This window comes from Callionymus lyra, chromosome 2 (genome assembly GCF_982586985.1).
Source record: "Callionymus lyra chromosome 2, fCalLyr1.hap1.1, whole genome shotgun sequence".
NCBI classification, from domain to species: Eukaryota; Metazoa; Chordata; class Actinopteri; order Syngnathiformes; family Callionymidae; genus Callionymus; species Callionymus lyra.
In genome coordinates, this window is record NC_141819.1 from 31,440,673 (window position 1) to 31,459,298 (window position 18,626).

Sequence of the window (18,626 nt, forward strand, 5' to 3'; positions counted from 1 at the left end):
AGGAAGGATACAGAGGTGACACTGAACTCGCACTTCTCGGCCTTTACATAGAGTTTGTTCTCCAACAGCTGCTGAAGAACTTGTCGGACGTGCTGGCAGTGCTCCTCCTCATTCCGAGAAAAAATAAGTATGTCGTCCAGATAGACAAAAACAGAGCGGTTGAGAAAGTCCCGGAAGAAGTCATTTACGAGGTTCTGGAACACAGCAGGGGCATTAGAGAGACCGAAGGGCATGACCAGGTATTCAAAATGGCCGAGGGGGGTGTTAAAAGCAGTCTTCCACTCATCCCCTTCACGGATGCGCACCAGGTGGTAGGCATTGCGTAGGTCCAATTTCGAGAAGACCGAAGCGCCCTGCAGTGGCTCGAATGCGGAACTGATGAGGGGCAGGGCATACTTGTTCTTGATCGTAATGTTGTTGAGTCCCCTGAAGTCGATACAAGGACGAAGAGACTTCTCCTTTTTGGAGACGAAAAAGAAGCCAGCACCATCAGGGGAGGAGGAGGGTCTTATGAGGCCAGCCGAAAGAGAATCTTTGATATACTTCTCCATGGCCTCCCTCTCAGGCCGGGACAAGTTATACAGGCGACAACTGGGCAAGGGGGCGCCGGGGAGGAGATCAATGGGACAGTCATAGGGGCGATGAGGGGGCAGGGTGAGCGCACGACACTTGCTAAACACCTCCCCTAGGTCATGATAGGCTGGGGGAACCAAGGAGAGGTCGGGGGGTACTTGGGGCGAGGGAACACCTCCCTCTGCTGGAGGCAGTGCAGATTGAAGGCATGTGGAATGACAGAAGGTGCTCCAACTCACCACCTTGCCAGACGACCAGTCAAAATGGGGGTTGTGCCGCTTGAGCCAGGGGTAACCCAGGACCAGAGGGGTACGAGGAGACTGGATGACGTGAAACTGAAGTTTCTCATGGTGATTACCAGAAACAATTAATTCAAGGGGCTTGGTACGATGAGTAATAAGGGCCAGGTGGCGGCCATCTAAGGCGTTAGCGTTTAGGGGCGAGGTTAATTGTTCAAAAGTAATGCCAACCTGAGAAGCGAACTTGGCATCAATGAAGTTTTCGTCCGCTCCCGAGTCCACCAGGGCGGGTACCGGCAAGGGACGTCCGAGAAACAGAAGAGTGGCATCCAGGAGAGAGTGTGAACCGAGAGGAACGGGGACGGAAGGAGGGTGGCTCAGCAGGGCCCCGAGTCTCACTGCTGGGCCTTGTCTTTTGGCAGTGACGAACAGGTGGAGATGAGATGTCCGGGTTGTGCACAGTACAAACACACCCTGGTCTTTAAACGACGGGACCGCTCAGCTTCGGTGAGACGAGTGCGCCCCAGCTGCATGGGTTCCTCTTCGGGCACAGCACATCTCACGGGGGCAGAGGGGGTAGCTCTCGGGAAGTGTGGGGAATAGGAAGTAGAGAGTGCTGGGGGAACGGAACTCCCTGTCTTCTCCCTACGCCGCTCGCGTAGGCGGTTATCCAGCCGGATGGAAACGGAGATAATTTCGTCCAGAGTCCGGTTGGACTCACTGAGACCGGAAAGAAAAAGCCCACGTAGTGACTTATCTTTCCAGCCCGATTTTGCTGCGTAGGACCTGAACTCTATGGAGAACTCAGCTACACTGCAGGAGCCCTGGCGTAAGGAAATAAGGCGTTTGGCGCCGTCCCCTCCCTCCACGGGGTGATCAAAAACCTTCATTTCCGCAACAAAAAGATCAAAATTATTCCTGACTGGAGAATCACTGTCCCATACTGCTGAGGCCCACGCTAAGGCATTACCCTTAAGTGACCCCATAATGTAAGCTATCTTAGCCTTCTCAATGGGGTAGGTGAGGGGTTGTTGACTGAAAACTAGGGAACACTGGATCAAAAAGGCCCTGCACGTACCCATGTCCCCAGCGTAGCGTTCCGGCGCAGGAATGAGAGGCTCTCGGGCTCGTGGCAGGTGTGTTGGGGAAGTGGGGGCAGGCGGAGGAGTCGTAGGCAGTGGGGGTTCCGGTGTGTCGGGAACCAATGCGTCCAGTTGTGCAGCCATCAGAGTGACTCGGGTGGCGATGTTTTTGAAGGCCTTCATAGCGTCCCGGAGGGCTTGGCTGTGCTCGGCAATCTGAGTGCCTTGAGCGGCGAGAGCTCCGTGGACTTTGGCCATGTCTGCTGGGTCCATCTTGGCCAGATCGTTCTGTTATGTTTAACGATGCTGAACCCAAGAGCAGACAGAGCCGATGTTCCAGAGAATACAAAAAGGGGTTTATTGAATAAAGGGGAAACAGGTAGTGGAAGAGTAAGCCGGAGGGAGAGCGAGGTCGGCGAGCTGGAGTGAATGATCCGGGTAACTGCAGGCAGAGGAACAAAAGTTAGATGAGGTCCAAAAAACAACAAGAGACTAGAGTACGAGAGCGAGGTAGCAAATACACTGAGCCAGTCACGTATAGTTACCACGGTTGAGTGAAGTACGATCTGGCGCCGACCACGGGGAATCCAAGGGTTGATGAAGGGGGTTGATTGGGGATCAGGAACAGGTGAGCGTGATTGGTGATGAGGACCAGGTGTGAGGTGAGACGACAGGAGGAGTGGCAGACCAGGGGGAGGAGAACACAGCAGACTGCTGTGACCACAACACAATTACAATGATACGGAATCATAACTATAGAAAACATTAGGACATCATGATAAATAAATAAATATAAAACTGCCAAATAAACTAATAATTATTTCGCATATTTATTAGTATATTTTGCAGTTTTTAATTGATTTATTTGGCCGTTCCATGCATCTAAGGTGCTAAAGTCAACCTCATCTTTGTTTTGCTATTGTAAGATGTTTGAGTGTTGTCGTGTGATATCTTTTGTTTTATATCTTTTTAATAAGACTTTTTAAATTCTTAGAAAATATTTAGACAGAAATTTCCGTCCAACAAACAAAACCGAAAACTAAAAAAGCCCCCACACCCCCCATTAGAATAGAATAGAAAGGCTTTATTCATCCCCAGAGGGGAAACACACTTTCACAACAGCGCAGTTGGAAGAAAATAAAGTCATTACAAAAAAGTAAATAAATAAAATAAATAAAAGCAACTGCACTTCGCATTCAATACTATAACTCGACCCATTTATACATTTTGTTTACCTACTTTGGTACCTCCAACACAAGGTCCCAAATTCTTTTAAAACACTTTTCTTTGTCCTTTAACGTTTCTTTTCATATGGAACCAATACTGGGTCCAGTAGTTCTCTCTCTTCCACATCAGTGAGATAAATGTATGGGCTTGTAAAAGGCAGATACTAATAAACACAATTTCACTCTTCCTGTAGTTGTGTTCTTCCGGATACATACCAAGAATACATGGTAAATTGCACATTTAATTCCAATATTTAACATTTTTCCCAATTCAGTGTGTTTTTCTGCCTCACACACCTTTCACATTTCCTTTGAAACATTTGTCTATTATTTTTTTATTATTATTTAAAAAATGTATGAATGTTGAATTTATGTTTATGATAATTCATACGGCCATAATGTAAGTCATATGATCATGTATTACCGTCATGGGTACATAAATTAAAAGTATGCTAGTTAATCATTTAGTGTTTTTAACACATATTTATTGTTATAGAAAACTGTTTTATACAAAAAAATAAACTATATACATTACTGTGCAAAGGTTTTGGGCAGAAGGCAGGAACAAACAAACTTTTTTCAAATTTTGCACCTGCTGACATTTTTCTTCACCCCAGTTCCTATGCTTTCATGCGTAGTTGAGTGCTTGGCCTTGTTTCTATGTCTGAGGAATGGCCTTTTGGCTGAAACTCTTCCATGATGTTGTTGCTGTGCTCAGTCTTGCTATGACCTGTGACATCAAACTGTGTTCAACAACCTCAACCAGTTTTAAGCTCCTACACAGCTGTAACTTTTTCACTAAAAGAATGTATTTCAAACTACTTGTGAAATTGATGATCATTAGCCCCTGTTTGGTATAATTGGTTGATCATACACTATAATCCTACAAAACCCATGACTTTGTGCATGTCAGGCAGGAGAGAGAAACAACACATAACAAAAAAAAAAAAAAACACAGAATGAGGCACTAAGACAACAAAATACAAGTTCTTAGAGTTAGCTCTGGGTTTTGGGTGAAGGATTGTCTTTTTTAGTCCGAGCATTGTAATCCTCAATCAGGCGGGGGTCGAGAATGTTCCGAGTGGGCTCCCAGGAACGCTCCTCAGGCCCGTAACCCTGCCAATCCACCAGGTACTGGTAGCCCCGACCAACCCGCCGAGAACCAGCGGGGACACTCTAGCGGGTTTAACCTTTGAAACATGGAAAGTACTCGACCCACGGAAGAGCCTTGACCCAGGTGGTGACAATGTCCCGGGGCAGGCCGTGGAGACGGAACACATGGGCCAAGACCGCCTCGGCCGTGTCTCGGGCGTCCGGTAGTTTGGGCAGCGGGACAAAGTGGGCCATCTTGGAGAACCTGTCGACAACAGTCAGCACCGCAGTCATGCCCTCCGAGGCCGGCAGTCCAGTGACGAAGTCCATAGATATATGGGACCATGGACGATCAGGCACCGGCAGAGGAAGCAGCTTCCCAGACGAGGGAGCGGATGAGGTCTTGTTGGTGGCACACACCGGACAGGCCGACACGTACTCCGCAACGTCCCTCGCAAGCCCAGGCCACCAGAACCACCGCTGCACCAGAGTTAGGGACCATTGCTGTCCTGGGTGACAGGACCACTTGGACGCATGGCACCAATGGAGAACCTGCTTGCGGAGGTTTTCCGGCACAAAGAGACGGTTAGAAGGACCAGATGTCGAAGGAGGAGTCCGGCTGTTGGCTCTCCGGACGCTCCTCGACCTCCCAAACCAGCGAACCCACGACAAGCCCCGGCTTCAGGATCGGGGCAGGGACAGATTCGGAGTCAGTGGGGTCAAACATGCGCGAAAGGGTGTCCGCTTTACAGTTTTTGCTCCCGGGTCTGTACGTTACCATGAAATTGTATCTGGCAAAGAATAACGACCACCGGGACTGGCGTGGATTCAGCCGGCGTGCCGTTCTCAGATACTCCAGGTTGCGGTGGTCGGTCCAAACCACGAACGGGTTCTCCGCTCCCTCCAGCCAGTGACGCCACTCCTCCAGAGCCCCCTTAATGGCGAGGAGCTCTCGATCCCCTACATCACAGTTCCGTTCCGCAGCAGTGAGCTTGCGGGAAAAAAAGGCACAGGGGTGAGTCTTGCCATCAGCAGCGCATCTCTGTGACAGGACTGCGCCCAGCCCAGTGCTGGAAGCGTCGACCTCGACCAGGAACTGGAGACGGGAATCAGGTTGTCGGAGGACGGGGGCAGAGGTAAAGCGGCGCTTGAGCTCCCGGAACGCCTCCTCGGCGGCCGGGGACCACCGGAAGGGCTGTGACTCAGACGTGAGAAAGTGTAAAGGAAAGCAGACAGTACTGAAATTACGGATGAAACACCGGTAAAAATTAGCAAACCCGAGAAATCGTTGCAGAGCCTTGCGTTTATCGGGGGCCGGCCAGTCGGAGACCGCCTGTACCTTGGGATCCATAGATATTCTACCGGGGCTAATGATATAACCACGGAATGAGACGGTCTTGACATGAAACTCGCACTTCTCTGCTTTGACGAACAGATGATGCGCGAGAAGACGGCTAAGAATGGAGCGTACATGCTGGCGGTGGGAACGTTCGTCTTTTGAAAAAATCAGGATATCGTCTAAATAAACGAAAACAAAATGATTAAGGAACTCCCGTAATACGTCGTTCACCAAGGCTTGAAAGACCGCAGGGGCATTGGTTAAGCCGAACGGCATGACTAAATACTCGTAATGACTGGAAGGAGTATCAAAAGCAGTTTTCCATTCGTCGCCCTGGCGAATGGGAACGAGATGATAGGCGTTGCGCAAGTCTAATTTGGTGAACACAGTGGCCCCTTTAAGAGTCTCGAACGCAGATGACATAAGCGGGAGGGGATAGCGGTTCTTAATAGTGATGTTATTAAGCGAGCGGTAATCAATACATGGTCTGAGGGACCTGTCCTTCTTGCCTACAAAGAAAAACCCTGCGCCAGCCGGGGAAGAAGAGGGACGAATGATGCCTGTCGCCAATGACTCCTTAATATAAGTATTCATAGCCTCAGTCTCAGGGAGAGAGAGGGAGTACAAGCACCCTCTTGCGGCTCAGCACCGGGTAAGAGTTCAATCGCGCTATCATAGGACCGGTGAGGAGGTAGACTTACGGCACAAGTCTTAGAAAAAACCTCCCTCAGGTCATGGTACTCACGCGGAACGCAGGAGAGATCGGCGACGAGGTTAGGCGCGCTGGAAGGAGAGGCGAGCCTACGGACAGAACAGAGAGAAAGAGAGGTGAAACACTGCTGGTCACAACTCAACCCCCACCCGACCACCGAGAGAGGAGACCACTGGATCCGTGGCTGGTGTTGCTGGAGCCAGGGGAGACCCACAATGAGGGGGTGCGGTGAGCAGTCAGGGACGAGGAGCTGGATCTCCTCGACGTGGCCATCAGCGAAAAAAAGACAGAGCGGTAGGGTGCGCTGCTCCACTCGGCTCAGGACGTGACTGTCGAGAGCTTGGACCGGGATGGGACGTGGCAGCCGCTGGAGAGGAATGTCGTGTTGACTGACTAGCGCCTCTGAGACGAAGTTGCCGTCCTCTCCGGGATCGATGAACGCGGGTACGGACCAGGTGTCACCGTACCGGCTCAGAGTCACAGAAATGGCGGGACGTGAGGGATGAGGAGATGGTGGTGCCGGACCCATTCTGACCCTCCTCTCCTTTACCGTACAGTTCCTGGCACGGTGTCCCTCGATGTCCTCAGACTGCACGTGGCAGACAGCGGCACGGTGCATGGGCAGAGTGGAACTGCTGGATGGCAGAAGGGGTGCCCGACCCCGGGACACCTCGGCGCGTTGCCGGTGACCAGCTCGATCATCTCGTCCAGGGGTCCCTGGCAGCGACTGGAGATGAGGTGAACCCAGATCCGGAGAGCCAGGGCCTCGATGAAGACCTCAGCGAGCGTGGAGTCGGGCCAGTTGCTCTCCGCTGCCATGATGCGTAACTGGATGGCGAAGTCCGACACGTGTTGTGCCCCTTGGCGCAGGCGGAGGAGAGATCGAGCTGACTCTCGACCCAGAGGGCCGGGCTGAAAAATGCGCTCCAGGGCCGTGGTGAACTCCTCCACGGAGTCACAGATGGCCGAACGTCGTTTCCACTCAGCCGTGGCCCAGGCTTCCGCTCGTCCGCACAACAGAGAAATTATATATGCTACTCTGGTGTGTTCGGTCGGGAAAGCAGCAGAGTTCAGTTCAAAGTGCAGGCTGCACTTAACGAGGAATCCACTCACTTTACCGGAGTCACCGGAGAAAAGGGACGGGCGGTTGAGTGCGCTGGTGGATGGTGCAGCGATGGCAGCGGCGGTGTTGACTCACCGGGCAGCAGCGGTGGGGTAGCCGGTGTCGTGGAAGTCCCGGCAGCGAGGGCAGGCCCAGGGGGCAGGAACTGGTTGGAGAGCCTCTCCATCTGTTCACCCAGAGCTTGGATCTGTGCCGCCATGGTGGCCACTTGATGGCCCAGTGTCTGCTGCTGGGCGGCCATTGCCCCCATGCCGTACCTCAGCTTGGCGAGGGAAGAAGCATTACTCGTGACCTGCTCACGACAAGTCGCACCGGACTCGGAGGAGGAACTTTCCGCTGGGTTCATTGTTGGTTGTTGTATGTTCTGTCAGGGTGCGGAAGGAAACCCAGGCGCAGAAAGTGTCTGGTTGTCAAACTTGACAGATTTATTGACAGCAGGCAGAGGGATCGTCACAGGTAGTCCAGGCAATATACATCCGACAGGTACGATATCCAGAAAACAGGTCAAGGGCACAGGCAGGCAGAGAAACAAGAAGACGTACTAGGGGTCAAAACCGGGAAGGCAAAACAATCTCGAGTAGGGAGTCTAAAATGTGAAACACGAACTAGACGAACATGGAGCGACAAGTGTGACGTACCAACAAAGACTGAGGGGGAGTGAACAGACTATGAAGGCTGCCAGCAATCACTGGCAGCTGCAGGAAACAAGACAGGTGAAGACAATAACAATCAGCAGGGGGAGGGACCGGAAAGGGAACTCACAGACACAGAAGGGAGCAGGTTTCAAAATAAAAACAGGAAACACCAAGAAAGACACACAAGACATAACAGTGCAAATGTACCTTTAATAATTGATGCTGGTTTGAGCCACAATTTGTAAATTGATTAAAAAAAAACAGAAAAAAAACAATTATTATTTATATTTTTGAAAGCATTCTTAGTTTACAGCATTTTTTCACACCTGGCTAAAACCTTTGCACAGTACTGCATAGATACCTTTTCACTTTATTGGCTGTTTATTATTATTCTTATACATATAATGATTTTCACGTCAGTCTAAATATAAGTGCTGTAAATAGCAGTCAAAATTGTAATAATACTCATCATTTTATGTCAATTTTTTTTTTTACTAATTCTTCTTATCATAGAATCTAATAGATTAAAGTACCCTTAAGTGGGAGATGAAGCAAACACACACACCAAAATATGCAATTTATTTGAAAGTTTGTGGATGAATTTTATTTCTTGGATCAGACCAGTCATACATCTGTAAATGAGTAACCATCATAAAATCATCACTGCCACCATGTTGATGATACATGCTCAAAAAAGTTCAACCACTAGTTAAAAAAGTAAATATATTAACCAATAAACACAATAGTGGTTTGACTTTGTGTAATGTGTAACTTGACTATTTCAGCCAAGAGAACTGAAAAAAAATCAGGGCTCATCTGTAGGAAGGTTTTTCAAGAAATCTTCGATTTCAGTGCGCAAGTAGAAGTTGGTGTTTTTTCGAAAAGGCTCCCTCAAGAACTTGATACTGTTGTCACGGAAGTATGACCGTGATTTCATTTCAGCTGCTTTCATGTGGTATTCCACTGATCTACTGTAATCTCTACGATTAAAGAAGAGAAATTTGGCATAATGGTTGGAAAGCATTTGTTTGTTTAGATCATCAAGATCTCTTGCTAGAAGTTCCTGGAACATTTTATCTCCTACCTCCGGATCTCTACATCCTTGTATGGCTGCAAGATTCATTTCTTTTACCAGGCAAGTGTCAGGGTACAAAGCAATCACTTCCTGGTGAAGGTTTATGGCCCTGTTCATTGTTGCTCGTGGTACATATATCTCTTTCCTATTGTAGTAGATGACCCTCCATAAGTAGCAGAGTGCAGCACACTTTTTCAGGAAGCGTTCATCTGGATGTTCTCTCAGGGCTTCTTCTGCCAGCTCAACTGCATCATCAATGGAGAGGAATTCTCTGTAAACTCTTAAAATTGCTTTCAGACCACTGTAACTACTGACAGGGTTTCTTAGAACCAGCTCAGCCATCTCTCGAGCTTTGTCTCTGTCAACATCTATATCTTTTTTTTCTCCATAATCAAAGTGTTTGATTGCAATGTACACGTTCTCTGGATTCTCTTGTCTGGCACGTTCTAATCTCTGCCAGACGTCATCTGTCAGGGGAAGCTTATGCTTCTGAGCTCTGACTAATGCTAAGGCGAGGGAGGTCTTCCACTCCACCCGCTCTGGTTCTTTCTCAATGGCAGCCAGAAAAAGTTCTTCAACCTTCTTCAGATGGTCGTTGACCAATGTCATCAGTGTCCAGGCCTTCTCAGCAGTCACCTCTGCGTGCAGGTCATCCTGGCTCACATTTGGGTGTTGACTCCTTAGATCTTCAACCTTTGATAGGTATCGCTCACTTTCTGGCTGGTGTCCCATGAGATGGTGCAACCAAGCCAGGTTCCCGTAGTTCACCATCATCCAAGGACCCTCTTCAGTGTGTCTGCGGTTGAACTCCTCTGTGGCCAGGTTAAGAAACCTCAAGGCCTCTTCATCTGAGCCCAGACGGTGATGAAGGTAACCCAGGAGGTTGTAGATGTGAGGCAGCCAACAGTTCCCTTCATCTGTGCCGATGTCCTCCAGATCAGCCCTGACAACCCATGGTTTGATCTCCTGGACGAGTTCCTCCCATGTGAAGTGACACTGCAGGGTCTTCAGTCTGGCCTCCATGTTTGTCTGACTCTCACTGTTGGAGACAAGTCCACACTTTAGTACCACAGTGTTGTGTGTCCGTGTGTATTTGCAATCATGAAACTGTGCAATCAACTTTAATTATTGTTTATTGCTTGTGTGTGTTTTTATATTTCTGTCGGCGCTAGTGTGTTCCTTCTTTAAAAAAAGAAAATTAATAACAATAAATTAAATGTGTGTGCTTTAAAAGAGTTAAGTGGAGGGCCAAAGGTCATGTGTAAAAGCCAGTGTGATAGAAATAATGTTTAATGGTGTCATGTATCACGTGACTATGTATTGAGACATTGTCAAGCTGCAAATCACTATACAGTTACCTTTAATATAACAAATTGCGTTATACCTCTGTGTTTGTGCCTCTTATACATGCATGTATGTGTGTGGATGTGTGTATGTGTGAGTGTGTGTGTATGTGTGTATGTGCGTTGGTGTGTATGTGTGTGTGTGTGTGTGGGTGTGTGTGTGCGTGTGTGTGTGTCGAGTAAATAAAAAGTAGACAAACAAAAATACTCTTACTTAATACTATGAATCATAAAGATGATTATTTTTATATTTAAAAATCAATATATTTGAGTTATAAATGTAAATAAACTCACCTCATGATTGGTCAGTTTTCGTCTCCACTCTTAGTTTGTGTTTTCTTGTCAGTGCCTGGAGATCAAAAGCCACTTTATATAGAGTCAGACCAGGAGGAGTTGAGTCTGCGCACTGAAGGATCACTCTGTGTCAGTTTCTATTTCACTGAACAGTAACTGCTCAGAATCCTTGTGAATGTATTTTTATGTGTGTGTTCAGGTTTAGAGTATAATTATTTATTACTTTGCTGTATTTGGTAGTTAATCACCATGTTATTTTGTTTGTTTAGCATCTACTTACTGATTTTTTTACGACCTGCATCAGCCCCCACTTTAATAATGTTCCTTTGTAATTTACAAAAAACACCAGGGAAGCAAGTTGCCAATAAAGTTCTGTAAAAGTACTGTATGTTTAAGAAGAAGAATTAAAAGGAATTGCATGTAAAGTAACTCAACATTAGTTACAGCAAAACACTGGCAAATGTCTTATTTGTCAGTGTTTGTTTTTGAGGTTCAACTGGTGTTAGCTATGATAAAACATATAAAGAAACAATGGTTTTAGTGACAAATATTACTTTAATCTTTAAAAACAGAAGTAATAGTTATTTTCAAAAAAAAAGTTATTTAAGCATATTAAACCTACATAATATTCCTTCTTGGACTGGAAAACAGGTTGTTTCTTCAGATAAATAAACATGTGTCAAAAGTGTAACCATTACTCATCATGGAAATGTTACACAAAAACACACACAAAGATGCAAATCATTTGAAAGTTTTTTGAAGAATTTTATTCTTTGGATCAGCCCAGTCGTGCATCTGTAAATTAGTAACTACCATAAAATCATTACTGCCACCATGTTGATGATATAAGTTAATTTAAGTTCAACCACTAGTTAACCACCACCAAGAGTAAATATATCCACCAAAACACAATAGTTTTTTGACTGTAATGTGTAACTGTCACGGAAGAACGACCGTGGTTTAATCTCAGCTGCTTTCATGTGGTATTCCACTGATCTTTTGTATTCTGTCTACACCTATTAAAATAATAATATAACAAATATAACAAATAATACACACCCGAATGACACACAACTACAGATTGTACCTTAAAAATGACAGATGACTCCACTACAGAGACATGGTGGTGACATGGATTTAAAAAAATCTTGTGATACTTGTATCTCGATATAAGCGTGCCTCATGAAATGCACGTCTAGCGTTTCTTTCGACACACTAGTACACGATACTTAAGTAATATTCTCTAGTAGTGATGGCGAGGTAGTTCTGTTTATTGACTTTATTTTTGCCAAAATAAACAAGTATTTTTCGAATCACGTAGCGAATGTTCATAAATTTACTTCATAACTTTAACAACTAGAAAGAGTCGTCCATGTTTGAATGTGTCCCTTGGCATGGGGACGAGTCGTCTCGTGAGGGCGATGTGTAAATTGTAAATAAATAATAAGGGCACAGAAGGAACAGATATTATCACATTGTCCGTTCATTGAGAGTTCACACACAAATATTTGTTCATCATTATTTAGTTAGTTGATGACCAAGTGACCGATTGAGAGATCAGAAGCTAAATAAGATTGGGCTGGAAGAATTAGTGAACGATGAACGAGAATTAATAACTTTCTCCGACAGGATACTCACAGGATCAAGCTGTGAAACTAACATTTGCCATACATCCACCTGTAACCAAGGCTAGTTCTTCTGCCCGTCAATAAAGATTAACTTTATGGACTCAATTGACTTCATCTTGTGGCTAAATTAAAGAACTACAGTTATGAACATTTACTACGTGATTCGAAAAAAAGTTTGTTTTGGCGGAAAAAAAAGTCACTAAACAGAACTACTGGTCTGGTCCTTTAAAGCTTAGGTATCGTGAACAAGTGCAAGTCAAGATAGAAGACTTTACATAATTCAAAGTAAATCTTTTTTAACCAAATATTTTTCTGTAGTGTAAACTTGTGTGTGACGTGTTTAAAATGGACTGGTCTTTCCAAATTTCCATGTAATTAAGAATTGTGGAAGTGGAAATATTTCAGCTCGGGAGAAGCAGATTTTGAATGTAAAGGAGCTTTATTAGCTTCTGGGAGTTCCTGACTACCCTCTTAATGCCTTATCCCATGATAGATTGCCAATGAAGGTTCCATTCCCTAAGAGCAGCACATTGGATAAAGTTGATGCAGAGCAAAAGAGGTTCTACGTCATTGGTGCTGTGCCCTCTAACTGCATAGCCTCATCTCTGAGAAAGCTGGGTGCAGCCTACTTCCTTTAAGAGGTGTTGAATACCCACCACAGTTTTATCCTTTTCAACTCAGCAGAAAGCTCCTGACAGTGAAAAGCGAAAAGATCACAGTGGAATGTAATGATGGCGAATGAATATTGAAGTGGACAAATGTGTGTGCATGACGTGCTAAGCCTCCCTGGAGAGGGGGGCCGATCATGACCACTGCTTCGTTTGCCTAAATCATTACGATGGCTGATTGTGTGGCCTGCCGAGCGCTTCCCACGGCACTTGACAACGACAAGAAGCGTTCGAGGCTTGTTGATCTACACCGCCTCATCCTCAGAGATCATGTTTATGATCGAGACAGGTTAAAGGCAATGTTGTTTAATACATTTCTCCCTCGCAAACAACATAGCTCTTCTGTGCTATGCACTCGACAAGCTCATGTTCCAATGTGATGAGAATTAGCCCAGAGTGTCTTTCCTTTTGAGTGGAGGAGTCATCAGTCTCATTGCGTCCGAACCCAGCATATAATCCGAAGGTTCTCAACCCCTTTTTCCGGGCGACAACCATGTGGCGGGCCTTCTAACCGCCGCCTCACTTGGACCCGGGTCAAGATCGCCTTCATCTGTTTGTCCTGTTTGTCTGGCAACGCGTGGCCTCATTCGGCCGCTCTGATGCCTTATTCATCTGCCACGGTAGATGTTGGGTGGGTGAGCTGGTCTCCCCTCAGAGGTCTCTCATTGGGTGAGATCGGCCATTTTTCAGGCCTACCAGGCAGCGGGTGGATCTGATCCTAGCGAATTAAGGGCACATTCCACCTGTGCTGTGGCAGCTTCAGTGTCTCTTTTGCCGGGTGTTGCAGCAGAAGACATCTGCTCAGCCGCTTCTTGGGTGTCCACCTCAAGCTTCGCTAGAGTCTATCTCCTCGACGTGGCGACAGGATCAGTAGCTCATACTGTATTTGAGCGAATGCCATCCCCCCCGAAGCCCCAGTGGATTTGGATCCTGGGACGGCGGGGCCCTAGTGATGCTGCTGTCAGGAGCGGCATACATCTGGGGGTACATTGATCCCATCCGGCTTCACCTTGGTTTAAACCAGTAGCGAAGCAGTTAGAGGGCGGAGCACCAAATGACGTAGAACACCTGAGTTATATTTCATAACTTCAGCTTCTACGAATTGGTGCGAAGGAGGAAGTGCGGTGGGAGTTCCCCCACCTCTTATAGGAAGTGCGCTGCACCCAGCTGGGTGGCGAGTTCATTAAGCTTTCGCAGAGATGAGGCAGGGCCCCGAGGATAAACCAGTAGCAAAGCAGTTTTAGGGCTTCGCACCAATTTGTAGAACCTGAAGTTATTAAACATATAACTCAGGAGTTATTGAGTGTACATTTGCCCTTTTCCTATTTAACAAGCCTTCGATATGATTTAAATGTTGAGGACTATTAGCTTTTTAAAAAAAGAAGTGAAGCTCTGAAAAAGTGTCAACTCATCTGTTGTATTATATATTCCCCAAGTTAATATTAAAAATACTCAATCAATTTTAAATCAAATCAAAATTTCATTGGTCAATTGACGTCCTTTTCTTCTTCTACAGCCTCTTAAGACACCTGATTGGTGCTTCATTTGTCTTTCGTTTATGAAACAACAAACATTTGAACTTAACTTAACTTTAAAGCATTAGAACATATTCAACATTTATCAATTAAAAGGAACAAAGTGAGGATACCATTTTTTTTATTTTTAATAGTGATTTATTTTTCATAAGAAGCGCCATACTACAGGACAGACAGACAGGAAGGCAAGGAAACTGAGAATAAAATTATGAGACAATTGTTATCCTAATACATGTTTTCACTGAATTTTCTGAGCACTTTTGTTGCTTGCAGGATGATAATTTCATGATTTGTCTTTATCTTCGTCCTTAAAAACATCCAAACACTTCCTTCTAATGTTGATTGTTAGTAGTCCTTCTCACGCGCTAGTTGGAAATACATTTTTTACTTTAACCTTAAAATGGAATGGATTCCTCTGAAAATAATGCCAACCCATTAGCCAACATTAGAGTTAGAATAAGTGAATTTTGGATGGAACCCATAAAGAAAAGCAAGAATATAAAGATGAATAAATAATAAAATAATAGACAACGTAACAATGCAACTATTAGACAGGTTGTTTGGTGTATCTGACATTCCATACATTTATTTGGTGAAACCAATCTGATTTTAATTGGTCCATGATCTAGTGAAATCTGAGTTATGGTTCAGAGCAGAGAATTTCAGCTTGGAAACAGATCATTTTGAATGATTTCTAAATAAAAACTTTCAACACCTAAAGCAGGGAAAACATCTCTTTAAGAGGTTGGTGGAGGGTTTTTGTATTCTTCAGCTGTCAAACTTCAGTTGTTTAATTTGTATATGCCCACTTAAATACTCTACTCACTTATTTATACTTCTCACTTTATTTAATTTATTTTCATTGATTATACTAAATACATTATTCAACAACCAATTCCTGTGTTGTTCTTATTGGCAATAATGGCAATTAAAGTTTTCTGATTCTGGTTGAGTCAAACATTTAAACACTATTACTTGGACTTCTTTGCAACATGAACACTGATATGTTTCTTCAGGTTCCATTTGAATGTAAAACATTTACCACAATCAGAGCAGCTGTAAGGTTTTTCTCCGGTGTGCACTTTCAAGTGTCCCCTAAGGTGACTTCTCTGTGCAAAGCAGTTGCCACAGTGAGAACAGATGTAAGGTTTTTCTCCAGTATGAACTTTTAGGTGTCCCTTAAGGCTATTTCTCTGTGTAAAACATTTGCCACAATGAGAGCAGATAAAAGGTTTTGCTCCAGTATGAATATTCATATGTATCTTCAGGTACCCTTTCTGTGTAAAACGTTTACCACACTCAGAGCAGCTAAAAGGTTTTTCTCCGGTATGAACTTGCAAGTGTCCGGTAAGTGTAGTTCTCCATCTAAAGCTTTTGCCACAATAGGAACAGAGGAAAGGTTTTTCCCCAGTGTGAATATTCATATGTTTCTTTAGGGTTGCTTTTCCTGAAAAACATTTACCACAGTGAGCACAGGTGAAAGGTTTTTCTCCAGTGTGAATTCGTAGGTGACTCTTAAGGTCCCGTTTCTTCATGAAACATCTACCACACTGAGAGCAGCTGAAAGGCTCTCCTACAGTATGAATATTCATATGTTTCTTTAGGTTCCCTTTCCGTGTAAAACATTTACCACATTGAGCACAGGTGAAAGGTATTTCACCATTGTGAATTCGTAGGTGACTTGTAAGGTCCCGTTTCGCAGCGAAACCTTTACCACACTCAGAGCAGCTGAAAGGTTTAGCGACAGTGTGACTCATTATATCTCCCCCTAGTTGCTGTCCTTGTAAAACACTATTTTCAGAAACCGATGATGTCAATTGTTGAGAGCAGGATTTTATGTGCTTTGTCAGTCCAGACTTTGAAGAACATTTCCTCCCACATCCAGAGCAGATAAGGGATCGGTGATCATTATCTTTCTTTTCACTATAATGAACGTTTGGATTCTTCAAAGAAATTGAACCTGACTGAGTGACAACGGTTTCACTCCAGTCTTCACTGTCATCAGTGTCAGATTCAGAGGACAGCGTCCTATTGTGGTCTGGATGGAGAGGTGTATCCAAGCAACTGTCCGGTTCTTGTCCTCCACAATTGTCTTTGTCAGCTTCTATTTTCATGTTTTGATTCAAACTGATGGTCGTTTCATCATTTTCAATCTTTATATCTTCAGGAATGGGGGATAATTGAGAGTCTTCTTCTTCTTTTACATCTTCTTTAATGAGATGATGTTCTTGGTCCTCTTGATTCAGACTGGAGTTGGCTGCTTCTGGTCCTCCACAGTTGTCTTCATCAATTTCTGTTTTCAGTTGCTGAGTTAAACTACTGCTTGTTTCATTACTTGGTGTGAGGGAGAACTGGATGCCTTCTTCTTTAACGTTATCAATAAATTCATCTTCTGTTTCTCGCTTAATGAAATGATGATCTTGTCCGTCGTGATTCAGACTGGAGCTGCACTCCTGCTCCTCAACTTCTTCTTTAATCACCAGCAGCTGCTGAACATCTGCAGAGACACAAACACACTTGAGTCACTGAACAATCAAACCATTTATGAACTATTTAAAGCTGTTATTCTGATAATAATATTGTAGTCTCTGCAAGATGACTCTGACTGTTATCTTGTAATTTAACTTTTTAGAAGAAAAAAAAGATAACACAGATGATTCAAAATAATAGGAAATCAAAGAAGTCGGTAATGTGGATTTCTGTCATATAGAAATGTGATAAATGATTAATCAAGATGGAGAAGAAAAACCTCATCGTTCACAATTTATGATACAATTATTTTCACAAGAGAGATTTTATACAACTCCCTTGGAGGTGGAGACTTCCTGGATTGTTATACATTTGCATGTCAATGGTAAAAAACACCACATTATTTTATTTCATACACATTTTATTGCAATATAGAACATAACAAATTTGAGAAATTAAATATAAACACATGATGTGTGTGTACCTGATCGTCGCTTCTCCATCACCAGGAGGATTTTCTTTCGTTTCTAACCGAGTAGTAACAAAACAGCGACAACTTGGCTGCAGGTGTGGTTATCTTTCATACTCCAAGATATCTCAAAAATATATCTATATACAGGAACAACGCAGCGAGAGCTACAACAGTGTTATGGCAGAAGAACAACAAGAAAAATGGCGGAGGGGGCGGAGCCTCTTGAACGTCAGCCGGAAGCCCCGACGTCACTTAAACGAATGTCTTGCATTTTAAAGCGACTCAGAAGTTTTATTTTTCTATTCCAATGTGTTAAACTGACATTTTAATAATATACAGGATATAAATAATAATAAATATTACTGCAAATCAGAGGTGAATAATAAGATGTCTGTTGCTGGAGCACACGTAAATACTCTGTTTAAGCATCTATTTAAGAAAATTGTTGTTGGCACTTTTAAAAACTGGTTTTGAATCTCTCTCAAACATCCTGTTAATAGGATAATTTATAATGCAGTCTATATAGTTTTCTTTAAAAACATATTTAAAACTAAACATGTAATTAACAAAAAAAACCATCAAACAAACAAATGAACAAGAAAAAAAAGCAAAATGAATTAAAACAACGTGATTTTAATTTATTTTCATCTCTATATTTCAATTTGGTGTGTGTGTTGATTAATCTATTTATACCAAAGACATTTAGTTATTTTAATAAACCTATAGGTCAAATGTATAGTTTGGTACTGCAAAACAAATATACAAACTCCTGAAACGAAATCAAATTGAAACTAAAAACAAATTAAAATAATTTGAAACAAAAAAGAAACTAAATGACAATACAAAATGTACAAACGTATGAGACGCATTTAAAAACTCTTTAACAATATGACAAATTCCCGAAACAATTTAGGAACTCTTTAAAAAAATGTAATTTTGTCAAAGAGCTGTGAATTTGTTTTGTTTTCAAGTCACCAAACTAATACTTCATCTTTTTAATTATAGTAATGGTCAAAATCTTTATAATACGACAATGCGGTCCTGCATTCAGAGAAGCTCTCTTATTATCATAATTTTTCTTCTCACTGACCTTTTTCTGATTCTCCATGGATTGCTGTGAT

At 43.8% G+C, this 18,626-nt stretch overlaps 2 protein-coding genes across 2 annotated transcripts; both read right to left on the reverse strand.

Moving 5' to 3' along the window:
- Positions 1-8,569: 8,569 nt before the first annotated feature.
- LOC148086542 (antiviral innate immune response effector IFIT1-like) lies at positions 8,570-10,801 on the reverse strand. Its single transcript, XM_087784692.1, has 2 exons — positions 10,734-10,801; positions 8,570-10,135 (listed from the first exon to the last, which is right to left on the reverse strand). The coding sequence occupies exons 1-2, from the start codon at positions 10,736-10,738 to the stop codon at positions 8,827-8,829; spliced, it is 1,314 nt and encodes a 437-aa protein (XP_087640818.1). The 5' UTR covers positions 10,739-10,801; the 3' UTR covers positions 8,570-8,826.
- A 3,933-nt stretch (positions 10,802-14,734) lies between these two features.
- On the reverse strand, positions 14,735-17,674 carry LOC148086543 (uncharacterized). Its single transcript, XM_087784683.1, has 2 exons — positions 17,518-17,674; positions 14,735-17,061 (listed from the first exon to the last, which is right to left on the reverse strand). Exons 1-2 carry the CDS (start codon positions 17,534-17,536, stop codon positions 15,536-15,538), a joined length of 1,545 nt encoding a protein of 514 aa, XP_087640809.1. The 5' UTR covers positions 17,537-17,674; the 3' UTR covers positions 14,735-15,535.
- Positions 17,675-18,626: the final 952 nt, after the last annotated feature.